Genomic DNA, 17,464 nt, shown 5'->3' with positions numbered 1-17,464 from the left:
ATGTTGAGCAATGTTGGGGAAAATATTGAAGCATTTTTTTCAGTGTAAGTTCTCCCATGTCCAATAAGATCTCTGTTGTAACAAAAGGTATTGTCAGCACTCTACATTATGATTGTTTACTTTAAGTATAAGTACTGTTGTGCATTTTAAAGCTAATACTTAGGGAAAGTACTTCCATACTCATTACATTTATCTCACTTTTATCTAGTATAATTTATTTGGTGTTGAATAAAATGCGAGCAGTTATTAAAGACTTTGCCACAATTCTCACATTCATGGAATTTTTCTCTGTTATGCATTCTTCTATGAAGATTAAGGTGTGGGCACTGGGAAAATGCTTTGCCACATTTCTCACATTTCTATGGTTTCTCTCCAGTATGGATTCATTTATGTAGAGTGAAGTCTCAGAGCTGGATAAAGCCTTTGCCACATTCTACAACATTTTAGGGTTTCTCTCCAGTATGAATTCTTTTATGTTGAGTAAGGCCTGAACACTGGGTAAAGGCTTTGCCACATTCTTCACATTTGTAGGGTTTCTCTCCAGTATGAATTCTTTTATGTCGAGTAAGGATTGAGGACTGGTTAAAGGCTTTGCCACATTCTTCACATTTGTAGGGTTTCTCTCCAGTATGAATTCTATTATGTAGAATAAGGGTTGAGGAACAGTTAAAGGCTTTGCCACATTCTTCACATTTTTAGGGTTTCTCTCCAGTATGAATTCTTTTATGTAGAATAAGGGTTGAGGACAAGTTAAAGGCTTTGCCACATTCTTCACATTTGTAGGGTTTCTCTCCAGTATGAATTCTTTTATGTTGAGTAAGGTTTGAGGACCGGTTAAAGGCTTTGCCACATTCTTCACATTTGTAGTGTTTCTCTCCAGTATGAATTTTTTTATGTTGAGTAAGGATTGAGGAATGGTTAAAGGCTTTACCACATTCTTCACATTTGTAGGGTTTCTCTCCAGTATGAATTCTTTTATGTAGAATAAGGGTTGAGGACCAGTTAAAGGCTTTGCCACATTCTTCACATTTGTAGGGTTTCTCTCCAGTATGAATTCTTTTATGTTGACTAAGGATTGAGAACTGGATAAAGGCTTTGTCACATTCTTCACATTTGTAGGGTTTCTCTCCATTATGGATTCTTTTATGTTGAGTAAGGTGTATGCACTGGGTAAAGGCTTTACCACATTCTTCACATTTGTAGGGTTTCTCTCCAGTGTGAATTCTCCTATGTATAATAAGTTTTGAGCAACAGTTAAAAGGTTTTCCACATTCTTCACACTTGTAGGATTTCTCTGTGGTATGAATTTTTCTATGTCCAGAAACATTAGAGCTGTGGTTAAAAGTTTTGCTACATTCTTTAAGTTTGGAACTTTTCTCTCCAGTATGTCTTGTCTTGTGTCTATTTAGGTTTGATGATTTGTTAAAGACTTTTATACATTTGTAACTTTTGAAGATTTTTCTATGACAAGTTGACAAACATTGGGTAAGACCATCAGAACATACTTTCTGCCTCTTACACTCACCCACACACTCCCAGTCTCTTCTTAAGTGTGTATTTTCAAGGCCAGAGCTTCCATATAGTCTCATTATTGATTTCTGAAAGGGGTCGTTTATGCCCTGTTCTGGTAACAGGTCTTTGCTGCAATAGTGAGATAGTTCTGAAAGAAATGAAAATAACAAAGTATCTCACTAACCAGACTCAGGTGAATATATTTCACAATTTGAATATATAAAACTGTAGAAAGAACATTAGCAAGAAAGCACAATGAATACCATGGTCTTACTTGCATCATAGATGTATGATCTTAAAAATATACTTGCAACCATGATTCTTTTAGAAATCATAACTGCTAATAGTTCATAGCACCCCAATTGAGAAAAACACCAAGAACCACAGGAAGGGGAAGGAAACTTTGTTGCATTTACCCACCAAAGCCCTTCCTCCATGCTGACACTGAGTTATCACTTTAGTAGTAAAATCCCATCTCCTGGATTCCCTTTCAAAAGAGAATGAAACTATGGGCACATGTCCACACATGTGTTTTTTGTGGCCTTTCCAAAGGCTGGTTTCCACCTCCCTTGACAACTACATAACTCTCTGAGAAAAATATGCACATATTAAGAATAAAATTCTGCATTATCATAATGATGGTGCAAAATATTTAATTATGCTAAAAAATTTGAAAGGCAAAATAAAAAAAGGATCATTGCCATGTGTTAATTTCTATACAATATAAAAAGACATAATTATTGACATTGATATCATAAAGGTGAGGGAAGATATAAAGATTAAGAATTTTTATATGCAACTGAAGTAGTTATTCATTTAACATAAGTAGTACGTTCAAAAGATTTTATGTAGTTCTCACAGTGAACATCAGAAAAAAATGTTTATAGAGATAAAAGGAAGCTAGGCAAAGAAACAAAACATGCTAAAAATCAGTGAGGCACAATGCAGGACAGAAGGAGAGGAAAGAAAGAAAAGACAGTGACAAAAGTTATATACAACAATTAACATAAGATAAATTGTAAGTCCTTCCTTTGAGAAAATTACATAAATTTTATGTACTAGTTTTTCCAGTCAGAAGGCACAGTTAAATAAAGAGTTAAAAAAAATCCAACTATATTCTATCTAAAGCGACTTGACTTAAATCCTGGTGAGAACAATGGACTACAACTGGAAGGATATAGCAAGATATATCAGAAAAACATTTAGCTTCTAAGAGCAGAGGAGTTCAAAATTATATTATGTACATTATTTTGAAGTAAAAAACGTTATGATTTTTAAAATATACTTTAAGTCAAAACTGTCACAAGAGAAAAAAGGGCAATAAATATAAAAAGTGGTCATTCACGGAGGGCCTATGACAATAATACATTTATATGATATCTATCTTTATCTCACATCAAGGTTATCAAATATATTTTTATAAAGCATTGACAGAAATGAAGCAAGAAATAGACAACAAAATAATACGTTACTTTGATATTCTATTCCACTTTCAATAATAATAAAACCAGTCAATTATTAATAAGAAAACAAAAGATTTGAAAACACTACAGAGCAATTAGACCTAACAGATATATTGGAAACACTCTACAGAATAATAGTAGAATATACAATCTCATTGATAGCTCATAAAACGTTCTTCCTAAAAAACTACCTGTTCAGCCACAAGTCTTAACCAATTTTAGAAAATTGAAATTTTACTCACTTTAATTTTTGACTAGAATGGAATGAAACTGAAAATAAATAATAGAAGAAACACAGAAAAATTTACAAATATAGGAAAATAAACAACACACTCTTGAATACGTTCTTCTTCAACGGAAGAAGACCTAATGTTGTGAAGATGCCCAGATTGATCTACAGATTAAATGCAATTCCTTTCAAATTCTCAATTTCAGTTTTTGAATAATAGAAACAGTAGACTCTTCCTTCAGAAGTTTCATTAAATGTAAATGGTTTAGTCTCTCAAATGAAATATAAGATGAATGTATGTATAAAAACAAACAGAACTCTACAATATGCCACCTACAAAATCCTTCCTTTAAAAGCTCTAAAAAGTCAAATGGTTGAAAGTAATGTAAAAAACACTACATAAATAATAGGAGGAGGATATTGTGGCAATAATTAAAGAAAATACACTTTAAGTCAAAAGCCATCAGAAGAGACAAAGACTTTTATAATGACAAAATGGGTCATTTAGAAGAAATCTATAGCACAGAACACAAATAGACAGATGATATACATGTAATGTACACATTTTAGGTTAGATATTATTTAAATATATATTATATATCAGGGCTTTGCATGATATATGATTATTTCAATGATGAATATATAAGGCTATGCCTCATATATATGATTTCAATGATGAATACAAAAATTTGACAGAAGATAAATAAGTAAACAGATAATGGGAAAGACATTATAGACTAGTTAGATGTAAAAGACATTTAAAGAGGTCTTCAGTCAAAAGCAGCAGAATACACTATGGTTTCAATCATACATGGTAAATGCTATTATGACAGTTAAGTCTTATCAAGTTGAAAAACTCTAAAATCATACAACATATATTTTTTGACAAAATTGAAGTGAAACTAGAAATCAAAAGCACAGTACAAACTGGCTAATACAAAAATATGTCAAAATTAAACACACTCTTTAATGCATTCATGCTCAATGATCAGATGATTTAAAATTTTTAAGATGTCAATACTATCCACAGTGATATACAAATTTAATCAATGTCTATAATAGTTCAATTATACTTGTTTTAGAGATATATAAAAATAAATTCTAAAGTGTATTAGAACAAAAAATTGCCAGACTGTTTTAGAAATACAAACAAGGAGGAATAGCACTTCTTGATCTAAAAACAAATCTATAGGAATAAAAAAATGAGCAACTGGCACAAGGAGAAATAATGAGATGAAACAACAGAATGGAGAACCCAGAAATAAACTTTTGTGTCCATGACCAAAATTATGTTCCTCAAGATTGCAATGGCCATGCAATGAAAGAGAAGAGTCCCTTAAACAAATGTTGTAGAAAACTGAATATTTATGAGAGAAAAACCAGATGTTGGTACCTTCCCTTGCACTATATAGAATATATCTTAAATAAATTCAATACTTAAACATGAGAAATACATTAATAAAACTCTTAGAAATAACATAAGGGAAACATCACAATATTGGTCCTCGCACTGTTTTAGCAGATGTAACATCCAATGCATAATCATGAAAAAGGAAGAGAAGAAAAATGGGATGGTATCACACTTCAAATTTTTTGCAGAAAGGAAAAACTTAGTGGACTAAAAATGCCTCTTAAAAAATGGGTTAAAATAGGCCGGGCGCGGTGGCTCACGCCTGTAATCCTAGCACTCTGGGAGGCCGAGGCGGGCGGATTGCTCGAGGTTGGGAGTTCGAAACCACCCTGAGCGAGACCCCGTCTCTACTAAAAATAGAAAGAAATTAATTGACCAACTAAAAATATATATACAAAAAATTAGCCGGGCATGGTGGCACATGCCTGTAGTCCCAGCTACTTGGGAGGCTGAGGCAGGAGGATCGCTTGAGCCCAGGAGTTTGAGGTTGCTGTGAGCTAGGCTGACGCCACGGCACTCACTCTAGCCTGGGCAACAAAAGTGAGGCTCTGTCTCAAAAAAAAAAAAAATGGGTTAAAATAGATGCAAATCACATAATTGATAGAAGTTAACACAAATAACAACTATGATAAGGTATCACCTCACAACTGTTAAAATGGCTAATGTTCAAAAGAAGAGACATAACAAGTGTGGACAAGAGTGTGCAGGAAATCAATCCCTGTAGATTGTTATTGATTGTAAATGGATAGTGTCATCGTAGAGTTTTGTTAAAGAATGTAAATAATACAACTCCCTTGTCATTCACCAATTCTACCTATGAGTATAACCATGTAAAATCAGTATCTTAAGAAGATTCTGCACACCCATATATATTGCAGCATTATGCACATTTGCCAAGAAAATGAAAACAAACTAAATGCCTGCTTATGATGAATAGACTAAAAAATGACTGTACAAACACATACCATATAATTTACTAAGCCATGAAAATGATAAATATCTCTCCATTTCAACAACATGGATGGACGTAGTGGGTATTATGCTAAGTAAAATCAGCCATTCCAAAAAAGATGAATTCTGCTATAGATAATTTTTTAAAAAGTTGAATTTACAAAAATAAAGAGTACAACAGTGGTTTCCAGAGTGTGGAGTCACGAAAAGTGAGGAGATATTTAAGGGTAAAATCTTTTAGTTATAAGATGAATAGATCTTGGGATCTAATATATGGCATCGTGATTAGAGTTATTAACAATGTTTTATATGCTTAAAATTTGTTTAGACCATAGACCTCACTATTAATAAATGTTCTCACTATAATTAAATGGTAACTATGTGAGATGATGGAATAGTTTATTACTTTAATTATATTGTTTTACCATTTATACACACGTCAGTTCACTACAGTGTGTACAATAAATATATACAGTTATACAATTTTTATTTGTGGAAACTTTCACCATTAAACACCACACACAGAGAAATATATGCACACATACACACATATGAATGACGCATTTCTGATGCTACTAAATAGGGGAAAAATATGGAATATAAGTTATCAATGTATTATGTATCAATTAGGAGTATAAATATATTAAGTTATTTGAAGCACTGAATGAGACAGTATATGTAAGAATTTCATAAGGTGAGAAGGGAAAATAAACTATATTATAGTTTGGGAATTTGGGTATAATAAAGTTGAAAATTTACTCTTATTTTATGTAACAAAAGGAGTATTTAGAAGTGAAATAACATTAGATTTTCTTACATTGAGTAAGAGGATATGAATTTATCTAAAATTAGTGAGTCCGACTTTCTGTAGGATTGCCTCTGAAAACTTAGAATTGGAAATCATGATGCATAAAATATGAATATATGTCCCTAGTGTTTCTAGCATTCCAGAAACAAATCCCAATATCTCCACTATTCCCCTTTACACATTTCAGAAATGAGGCATCAAAAAGAACTTAAAACATGGAGATGGGTAGGAAGGATAATGCCTATAATCCAAGGACTTTGGGAGGCCAAGGAGAAGGGTCACTTGAGACCAGGATCTTGATATCAGGAGTAGCAACCTGAGGAGACTCCATTTTTATAATAAAGTAATAATAATAAAAAGGCTGGCCATGGTAACTCATGCCCATAGTTCTAGCTACTTGGAAGACAGAGGTTGTAGGATCCCAGGAGCCCAGAGGTTTGAGGTTGTAGTGAGCTATGATCAGCCACTGTACTCCAGAAAGGGCAGGAGGGCAAAAACCTGTCAAAAGATGGTTTAATATAGAAGTCTTCAAAATATGTACAGATGGGTCCATAACCCCTAAATAATAGAAATACTGATAGATAATGTAGTCCCTTACAAGCCATTGACAGTTTGGCTCTCACTGAATTCTAAGGAAGATCACTGCATGGGTAGAGTTCTTAGAGAGTTATAATCTTGGGAAAGAAGATGTCCTTCTGGAAAATGAATAGAAACATACACAGGCTTCCTAAAATCATTTCCAACAGAGCAGAATATTCCAAGCCACTCTTTTGAAATCTGCCTTCCTCCTTGAGCTTTGGTTCTCTAACATTTGTTATCTGCTTCACTGGATCTCACCTACCTGGATATTTAGCTGTTGTTTCCTCTTTCTTCATAATCCAGGGCTCTATCCTTTGCTCCAGGCATGTGATCAGCTCTGGCTTTGAGATGGCAAGACCTGTATTATTAGAAAAATTTCACGTGACTCTTGCTGAAGACTTTCCAATTACTAACGCAGTACTATCCTTAGTACACAGAACATTATAGACAATTCTAGAAAATTCCTCTGCAAGATATCATTTTCTCAGAGACCCTGTAAAATGATAAAAAAAATATTTCTTATTTATGACTAGAACACCAATTCCCACTAGCACCAAATAAATAAGAGGTGGAAATTCTATTCTAAGGTGCAGGCAACAACTATATACCCTGATTTCTAAAGTAACTACTAATCTACTGTGAAATGTACATATCAGCCAAAGAAAGGGAAAGGTTCAAGATAACATGACACATTTAATGATTTTATTGGATACACCAAAAATTCTCAAATTTTATTTAAAAGAAGGGATATAAAATTCATTCATGTAAAGCAGAAACTTTTAAGAAACTATCTACAAAAATAAAATAATGGCCTTAATGTGGAATAGGAATTCTGTATATAAGTGATCCTCACCAAGGGAGACCAGGTTTCCGTAGTTCTCTAGCATCACATCCCTATACAAATTCCGCTGAGCATTGTCAAGGCATGCCCACTCTTCTGGAGAGAATTCTACAGCCACATCCCTGAATGTCACCATCTCCTGTAAAAAGACACATATTTCCCAAGTGGCCATAGAGAGAGTTCTTAATTTGACCACAAGGAAAATGAGATGTGAGAACTTTTTCTGACATATGAGTGACTGGAATTATCCAATAAGATATATTTTAGCACATTAATATTCTTTCATATTTTCTCTTTTTCACAGGAATGAGGATCTCAAAAGATGCATGAATCTGTGTGCATATGATTCTGCTTTGGTTGATAAAGTGTCTAATACAAAATTAAGGGCTTACAACAGTAATAAATTTATGCATGTTATATTTACATCATGTCAATAAATTGTGCATATTTCTCACATAGAGAAACAGAGAGTTACAAAGTACCACCTAATATTTTAAAGTACAATAAAGAACTGGAGATTTTCTTAAATTACAGAATCTGATTCAGTAGATCTGGGGTGAGGTCTGAATCTCTGCATGTCACATAATAAAGCTATTGATAACAATGCTTCTTGCCTAAGTAGAGTATTTTGTCAATGTCCAGTAAGTGGTAGACTTTGAATTTATCTCAATTCATCTGAACAGAACACAGATGATAGTCCTCATTTTTTAAAGCAAGCTATATGAAGAAAGGGGAGCTTCCAGATTAAATGTGATTCTTCATTCACAATAGTCAGTAAATCTCCACTTAGTGGCACTAAGTCACTAAGTGACACTTAGTGACAAAGAAAAAAAATAACTTTATATGGAAAAAATCTGTCAGAGAGAATCTTAAGAAAGTGAATGAAATTAACATATCTTCAGTGGGACACATTGGTGTTAGGCACCCTTGCAAAGAGGAGGATTCAAAATTACTACTGGGATGATAGTGGCCAACAATATGTAACCATGAAGAATCATCAGTTTTATGCAAATTTCAGATACAGATACTTCCCATGGTTCATTATCATTTAAAATGTATGTAAATACTTTAGCATCATACAGAGCAAGTCTACTGTTTTCTATTTTTCCCATAATTTTCTGATTATATTAGCCAATCAATGTTATCCTCTTTCTGAATTTTCTTAATAATATTTTATGGAGAGCTGATGAAGCATCCAGATCAAACTTTGAGAGTACATGTTTCCCTTCCTCACTCAAATCTAAAGACTCTATCCCATACCTAATGGGAATCTCAGATATTCACACCATTCTATCTTGACCTTTCACAATGGGAAAATTTTCAATATTACATGTCATACATTTCTTATAAAACTTGGTTATTGTATTAAGAAGCTTGTGGGAGAGAATATACAGCTGGATCTGTTAAATAGGGATAAAGGATTTTCCAAAGCTCCTTGATTATCATAAGAAGAAATAAAAAAATTTACTTATAAAACTTATTAGTCACACACATGAGAAGTAAAGAAGTGAAGGTTTATAAATTCAAAAAATTGAAGTTCTACAAGACTTTCTAGGAGAAATAGTGGACACAACCCCTAATCTGGGACACACTTACCCGAAAACCAGCCATTTCTGCTCCCTCGTCTCCTACTCTGAAATCTCTTTTCAGGTGAGATAGTGTAGAACAATTAGAATTACATCTTCAGATTGCCCTGAAGGAAGTCAGCACAATTTCTTCCCTTGTTTCCACAAGATTCACAAGCAGGAGGAACACAAAATGAAGAAAGGCTACACTCACTTGTTCTTACTGAAAGGGAAGATTCAGCTATGATCAGCTCTTTCATGGAGACCAAAATGTGAGATTCTCCTGTCTTTTCTTCTGGTTACCTCACCCTGCTACAGATCCCAGGATTTTCTGCTACAAGAATGGGAATCAGGAACACAATGATCTGCCTCTGGCAAACCCAAGAGAGCAGAACCTATGACTTACCTCTAAAACAAAGCTAGACTCAATTCTCACGAATATATGCAGGAGTCCTAATGTTTGAACCTGGTATCAAATTAGAATTATTTGGGACACAATTAAAACCACATAGATGTTCTCATTCAGCCCAACAGGCAGGTGATGGTGTTTCTTCAATCTAGCCAGGTTATCCAAATTGAAAGCCTGGGATGAGAGGTAATTACCTTAAAATTGTCTCTGAAACATCAATGTGAATATAAATCATGTGGTAATGTTGGCCTCACTCTAAGAAATGAGATCTGCTTGTGTCGAAGAGGTACATTCATTGGGTTCTTTGTCAGGTCCCCTTTTAGTGCTGAAGTTGCTCAAACTAGATCCATTATTAGTAGCACTCAGGTAGAGACAGCAAGCACAGCATACATACTGCCTTTTGCCCAACACTCATCACAACATATACTTAATTTCCAAAGTGAAGAGCAGCATATTGCAATGTCTACTGAGCATGTGCTATGTGCTCAGAAGTATGGGTTTTTGCACTGTGAAGAGCATTTACATTGTGTGATTTAATCCTTGTTATACCAGAAAAGGTGAGTAGTAAGTGTTCAATAATTTACAGAAAAATTTAGATGTGTTGCCAGCCTTTCTATTCGTTTCACACAACTATAACATGACACTACACAAGATCTAGAAAATTCTTTACACTCGCCCAAAATAGATCCTTTCTAAGTCAACTTACAAGTCCATGTTGATCTCTTACACTGCAGCATTTGTCTCCCCTGAGATTTTGGTCCATCCTCAGTCCAAAGTATGTCAGTGACTTGTGAATTCCAGGTTGAGGCCAGGTCTAGTTTGGATCGAAGTTGTGTATTCTTTGCTTTACAGAGATGGAAGGAAAACAGGAAGAGAAATTCCTCTTTGGAAGCTGCTCTTATGCATCCTGAGAAACCTCAGACCTTGGATTCAGAATTCAGAGCTGCAGATTTAGGTCTCCAGGGAGGCATGGATTCAGTAGCACTCACTGCACATTTCCTAGCATTGAGGCAAGAAGAGAAGGCAGAAAGGGAGTTTATGTGTCCAAGCCAGAGTGCATTATCTTGTTCCCATTTGTGTCTGAGCCTCAGGGTTTCTGAGTCTATTTCAGTGATAAAGATGTGAGATGCATTTAGAGAAAGAATAGATCTACTGAGTTTTATCCTATGAGAGTGTATTCACAGGAATCTGGTCTAAGTATGCTCTGGAGGGACAGTAGACATCAAAGAGTCTTAGAGAACTTACTGTGTGCATATGTGGGGACAGTGAAACTCTGTGCTGCAGAATTGCAGGTTACAGAGTGGAAGCTCAAGAAGGAATCTAGTGTTCAAAGCCCTTCTAATTTAGAAGTGGTGGGCACATTTTATGTTTATGTTGCATTTTTGATTATGGGAAGTGTTCAGGAAATATTAAAAGTCAAGAGTCTCCAAATAATAAAACCTCTCCACAAAGTTAAAAGAGAATTGAAATAAATCCCTTTTATTATTCAATTAAACCAGAATATGATGTGCACACTGCCAATTCACTGAGAGATTTCAAAGGCACACCTAAAGTCTTTATATAACTAAGCAAATTGTATGTATGTACAATTGTATGTATGTACAAAATGTAGGTCACTAACTTTTACATACATGTTATCTGGATAAATAATAATTAGCTTTGAAGAAAGAAGAAAGAAGACTTGGCAGCCCTATTTGTCATAAAGAGTGCACCGTAAACTTACTTGGTAATTAGTTAGACTGTATATTTTTGGTAATTGGTTAAATTCAAATAAAAAACAAGCTTCTGAAGTCAATGCAGGAGGAGATAATATTGCAACTTAAAGCTAGGTGCTCACTGAATTTAGGACCCCATCTTCACATGGAAATTGTGGGATATGGAACTATTTTCCTTGATATTGCATTGTAAAGAGATGTTTCTCAGTTTCAGAAAAAGCATTTCTTAAAAAAAAAACCTTTTTAAAAATCTTTCAAAAGGATGTACAAATCTTAGGCAGATAGTATCTCTGGTTCTTCTCAGGACAATGGTGCCCTGTTTTGGTGCTGTTTCCAGCAATTACTCCACCTGGGGAGATGAATAAGGCTGCCATTCCATTTTGGTGCTGCTCCACTCTTAATTGTACCATGAGCCACTTCTACACCTGAGGAAGGAGGGAATGCTTTATCATTCTAGCTTTTCCCCAGCCAAGGCATAGTAAGATTTGCAAAGTGACCTAGGCTATCTTAAGGGTAATTAGCATGTCATTAACTTTAATCTGTATTGCTGTTCACCCTCCCCTATGGACTTTATTAGAGGGAGCTGCTATAGTTTGATGAAACTTTGAAGACACCTGTTGATTATTTAATAAGCACCTACACCTCTGAAGATACAAATTCTGATGAAACAAAATTAATGAGCAGGTTACAATTTTAAAGTAAAAAAAAAAAAAACCACCCAAGAGCCAGTCAATTCATGAGTGGATTATTAATATTTGGCATGTTTACAGTGAAATATTACTCAATTTTAAGAAAGGACAGTAAGCTAGCACTGCTTATATTTTCCTGAATTGAACCCATTATCCGCAGTGAAGTGACACAAGATCAGAAGAATGGGCTCCACATGTACTTGCCATCAAATTGGTACTGACTGATTAACAGTACAGTGCTCAGATGGTGGTGGTGTTCCCCAAGGATTCAGGGCTTGGGTGGTAGAAAAAAACATCAAAGAAAAAAACACGACTGGTACCCCCTTAATTTACTGAAATACAAATAAATTTGGCTGACCTAATTTATATTCACAGCAACAATATGTAAGTGTTTCCTTTTCCCCACATCCTCACCAGCACTTAGCATTCATTATATTGAGAACAGGTATTCTCACAGTTGTGAGGTAATAGCACACTGTGGCTTTAACTTTCATTTCCATGATGATTAGATAGGTTGAGCATTTTGACATATAGCTGTTGAACATTCATTTCTGTCTTTTGAGAAATGTCAATTAGTTTTATCATATCTTTCCCAAAGTATGCCTAGATAAAATCATCACACTGTGTCTGACATATTCAGATACAATTATTTGTGAATTAAAATAAAAATATAGCAAAATAAATAACAACGACCAAATAAGATGATTGCACAGTAATAAGAAATGGATATTTGATATAATACACAAATACGCACATTCCATTATATTCTATTGCAGTACAAATACAGAAATGAATAAAAGGAAGAAAATGACCAAGTTACATATCAACTTTCAAGACAGGATCATGTCTTTTTATCTATTATCTGTTCCTCAAAATATCTGGCTTTATAGTTAAATGCATATGAATATGTCTCTCTACATATGGTAAATCCCACCATTTCAATGTATATGTTTCATTGTTTTAGGTTGGATTTTCAGTGGAAAGTTAAATATGTCATATTTCCTATTTTCTGAGAACTCTTCAGGGGGCTCCAGAGACATCACTGTTTGTCATATTGTAGAAGAGAGGGTTGAGCATTGGCAGCAGGATGGTGTAGATGACAGAGTCCACTTCTCCTGCTCAGGGGAATGAAACTTTTGTAGCAGGTACTTTGTAATGGCAGCCACATAGAATAGAGACTCCAGGGGCATGTGAGAGAAGTAAGTAGCCAGGGTTTCCATGTGGCCCAGGCTTGAGACTGTAACCAGTCGAGTGGACAGTATAAATACATAGGAGGCCATAGTATCTAAGATAGGAGGGAAGAGAAAAATAACACCATGAATTAAAAGACCCTGATATAGAGGGAAGTGTCAGCAGAGACTAGTTTAAATACAGCGTGGATGTCAGGAACAAAATGACGACCTTCCCTGGAGGTGAAGTAATGGAAAGTCAGAGGGCAGAGCACATGGATTAAGGCATTGAACACTGCGCTCAGCAAAGATGCAAGCACCAGGAGAACCCAGAGAACATGGGGAATGTGGATGGGGTAGTGTAATGGGTGACAGATGGCCACGTAGCAGTCCTAAGCCAGGGTGGCCAGCATCTGACACTCTGCTTCCAACAGGGTGATGATGAGCAGGAGATAAATGCCACAGTCAGTGAGAGAGATGTGATTATCCCAAGAGAGAAAGTTGAGGGCCATTTGATGAACAAATATGGACATATAGATTTGGTACATGAGCGATGTCTTTCTGATCAGAAAATATGTAGGGCAGTGGAGAGGTGGGTAGGGTGAATGAGGAGGATGCCTGTGGTGTTCCCAGAAAAGACCAGGAGTTCCAGCATGGTGAGGACAAAAAGAAGCCAGAAATCCTGTGGTCTGTGAAACAGGCCTAAAGAATGACATCACCCTTGATGTCTGGTTGTTCTTCCGTGCTTGTTCCTTATTTGTTAATTTAGAAGACAGTTTGAAAGAGCATTATGTTCACAATCTGTACATAATTACACCAAATTAAATCACAAGGCACTTTCCAGCACTTCAAATTCATTTTTTCCCTGCCCTTCTTCTTTTAGTTTCAGTAAGTTATTACATTTCTCTTTCACCAGGATTTACTAAGGAATCATAAAAGAATTCTAGAATATGACACTTGCCACATTGGAAGAGAGAAGACAATCATTGTTGCACTTGAACATGTACTTTTTAAACATTTTTTCCTTAATTACAGTTCTAGAAATTGAAATCCTCTCATAATTACAGTAAACATTCTTAAGAACTAAATAGAATAAAAAATTCAGTGTTTTAGTTACACTAGACACTTTTCAAGAGTTAAGTAACAACATGAGGTTAAAGGCTACAGCTTATACTACAGCACGGATACCAAACATTTTCAGTGTTGAAGAATGTTCTCTTCGATGCCAAGCAGAAACCAGCCATGGGAAGAGACAGTATTGGCTTATAGATAAGAAAAACCCACAAGGCAGCCAAACAAGTTTAACCAAAGAATGATCTACACTCAGGAGTGTACATGGTACCAGAAGAGCAAAATCTACATTCATCCATTCAGGTCATAATTCCTACTGCACTGGAGAAAAGGCTGGAAACAAAACAGAGAAGGCTCCCAGGCTCCCGGAGCTTTCATTCTGTTTGCAGTGATTGACACAAATATGTAATGTCAGGTAAATGTAACTGTGAAGGGGAGGAGGAAAGCAGGATAAGTGGAGGGAGCATTGATGGTGAGGTGGGGTGTAGGTGATGTTCCCCTAGGGAGATCCATTTGAGCAGGGGCCTGGATGAAGGTAGTGAGTGCACTGTATGAGGATATGTGGGAAGAACCTGAGTGTGAGTGTGGTCAGTTGTGGCTGAAGTGGAGTGAGCTGGGAGGAGAGTAGAAGGAAATTAGCAGAAGTCAGTAGAGAACAGGAGTCCCTATATCATTTTTCTCAAACTCTTATCATTAAAAAACTTCGGGGCACGTGCCCCTAATTCATGCTTATAGAGAGTCTTTATTTACTATTATCAGTATATTAGCATAGCATCATAACTATATTTAAGGGTAAAAGTAAACATCAATACAAGTTCTAGTATTCTCTCACTTTAATGTATCATTTGCCTAAGGGACATTGAGTGATTCTGCTGTCCTATAAAGTCTTAAAGTTCCAAGTAGGGATTAATAAAATTGGTTGAATGGACCAAATTTTTACCATTCAGCATATAGCAAATCTTCACAGCAGAAAACCCCTGTAAGTAGTGGAAAAACTTACATAACCAAGCCGTTTCAAAAGACGCTGTATAGCATACTTATAAGTACCACTTTTGGGCAAATCTATCTCCACTACTTTTTGTATAACTTTGAACAAGTTCTTTATGCTTACAGACTCTCACTCTTCTCATTTGTAAAATGGGAATTAGACTTAATTTTTTCACTAAATTTAGTTACTAGGGGCTCCTAATGAAAACTAGGTAAATTATAAGTAAAGAAAACACACTATATTTTATCCCTCTAGTGAGGCTTCTATGGACCATAGTTAACTAGGCACAGGAGTTCAAGAAGGAGTTCAGGAAGAAAAAAAAGAAAGCAATACTTGTATAGGTAAAGTAATAGAAAATGGCAGGTTGTCTTTAGGAAATCCATTTATTTATAAATGGTGAGAAATGGGACATGTTTAGGATCCATCAGCAGTGGCTGGTGCATAGTAGATACTTAAACATTTATGAAAATAACACAGAGTGATGGAGGGGAGTATGGGAGGAAACTATGCAGGAATCAGAGCCTGATCCAAATTAGCTTCATATACAGATTCTGATAGCCCAGAAACTGTGGGGGCCTCTGAAGGAGTTTATGGAGGAATTGAGGTGATAAAACTGGAATTTGGCAATCCTGTAGCTAGTAGAGTTTTAGGGGATAAGGTGGAGGAGCCAACTTGAGGGAAAAAGAACAGTGGGAACCCATCAGACCAATCAACAGGGCAGTGACTAGGGCCCTGCTGAGGCTTTGGTATTGAGGAAGGAGAGAGGCAGATTGAGGTAATATTAGAGGTGAGATGATGTGCACAATGGTGCCTTTTTCTGAGGTAGAAACAAATGGGTCACGTAAGAGAAATTTTCAGGAATGAGTGGGACTTATGCCTACTTAAGAATATGGTGTGAAGGATAAGCCTTGATAATGGCACTTAGGCTTCCAAATTGAGAGGGTGAATTATTGTGGTGTTTTTTTTCTGTGACAATATGTTCTGAAGTACCACAGGGGGTTGTGAAAGAAGCTGCAGAGTGAGCTTAGCTTTCTACATGGTAGGTGTGAGTTTCCTATGGGTTGCAAGGGAAGGCAGCTGAGAGGCGGTTTGGTGTGTGGACCTGAAGCTGCATTTAGCACTTGTAGCATTTAGGGGTGCTGATGTGACAGGATGAGATAAAGCTGCTTAAGGCGTGTGCACAGTGAAGAGTGGAGGGTAAGGTTGTTTTATCAGGAGGGTAACACAGCACTAGAGGCTGCTATCTCTGAACTTTCAAAGATCTAAGACAATATCAGAAGCCTGATATAAAATCTCTAGCTTATTAACCACTTTGGTATGAGTGTCAACTATAGTCAATAGCTACAGATGAACATGCACAGCGACTTTAGCTGACAGCCATGATAGGAAGGCGCACAGCCAAGCATCAACTAAACCGACAGCCATGACATCACTTTTCTGATTTTTCATTTATCCAAATAAAATTGTGAACATTTAAAAATAAGGTAATGAAAACATATATGTATATGTTACCTATTCTGATTTGCATTACAAGTAAAACTGCCTGTAAAGTGAAACAAGCTTTCAGTGCTTTAAAGCTTTCCTCATCACACAAGAGCAAAATGGATTCATTGTCAGTGCAAAGCACAAACTATCATGCGGACTATGAGTGCTGGCTGTGGGCAAAGTTCGTGGCCAGTGAGCACGGTACTGAAGTGGTTAAAAACAAACAAAAAAAGAGAAAAAAAAACCTTAAAATGTTGCAAAATATAATTATTTCCAAAGAAATATTCTTAAAAGCCATTCTGCCCTTTTCCTACACCAAAATTATTAAATCATGATGTGGATGAATTTGAATATAGCTAATATGTCTAATAAAATGTAGAATGAGACCCCTTCCAATTGATTGTTCTTGAAGTCTATGAAAGAGGTCGGGGTGTGTAAAAATGCATCTTTGATTTCACTAGCACCTGCAACCTCCATCCCTCAGCCTCTGACTCCTCCTTCCTGGGGTGTTCTCCCCACTCTTGCCCACTCTACACCTCACCACATCACTCACTTTTGGAGGAGATGCCTGTAATTCTG

At 35.8% G+C, this 17,464-nt stretch overlaps 1 protein-coding gene across 1 annotated transcript in view; it reads right to left on the bottom strand.

The window, feature by feature from the left end:
- Nucleotides 1-17,464, bottom strand: part of LOC142865669 (uncharacterized) — a 65,482-nt gene that overhangs the window by 19,510 nt on the left and 28,508 nt on the right. Inside the window, 1 exon segment of the mRNA XM_075998852.1 lies at nt 441-1,461. Coding sequence (XP_075854967.1) covers nt 441-1,461 — 1,021 coding nt within the window.

The sequence above is a fragment of the Microcebus murinus genome, chromosome 31 (assembly GCF_040939455.1).
Source record: "Microcebus murinus isolate Inina chromosome 31, M.murinus_Inina_mat1.0, whole genome shotgun sequence".
NCBI lineage: Eukaryota > Metazoa > Chordata > Mammalia > Primates > Cheirogaleidae > Microcebus > Microcebus murinus.
Note: the sequence above shows the minus strand (reverse complement) of the source record. Positions and strands in the feature narration are given on the sequence as shown.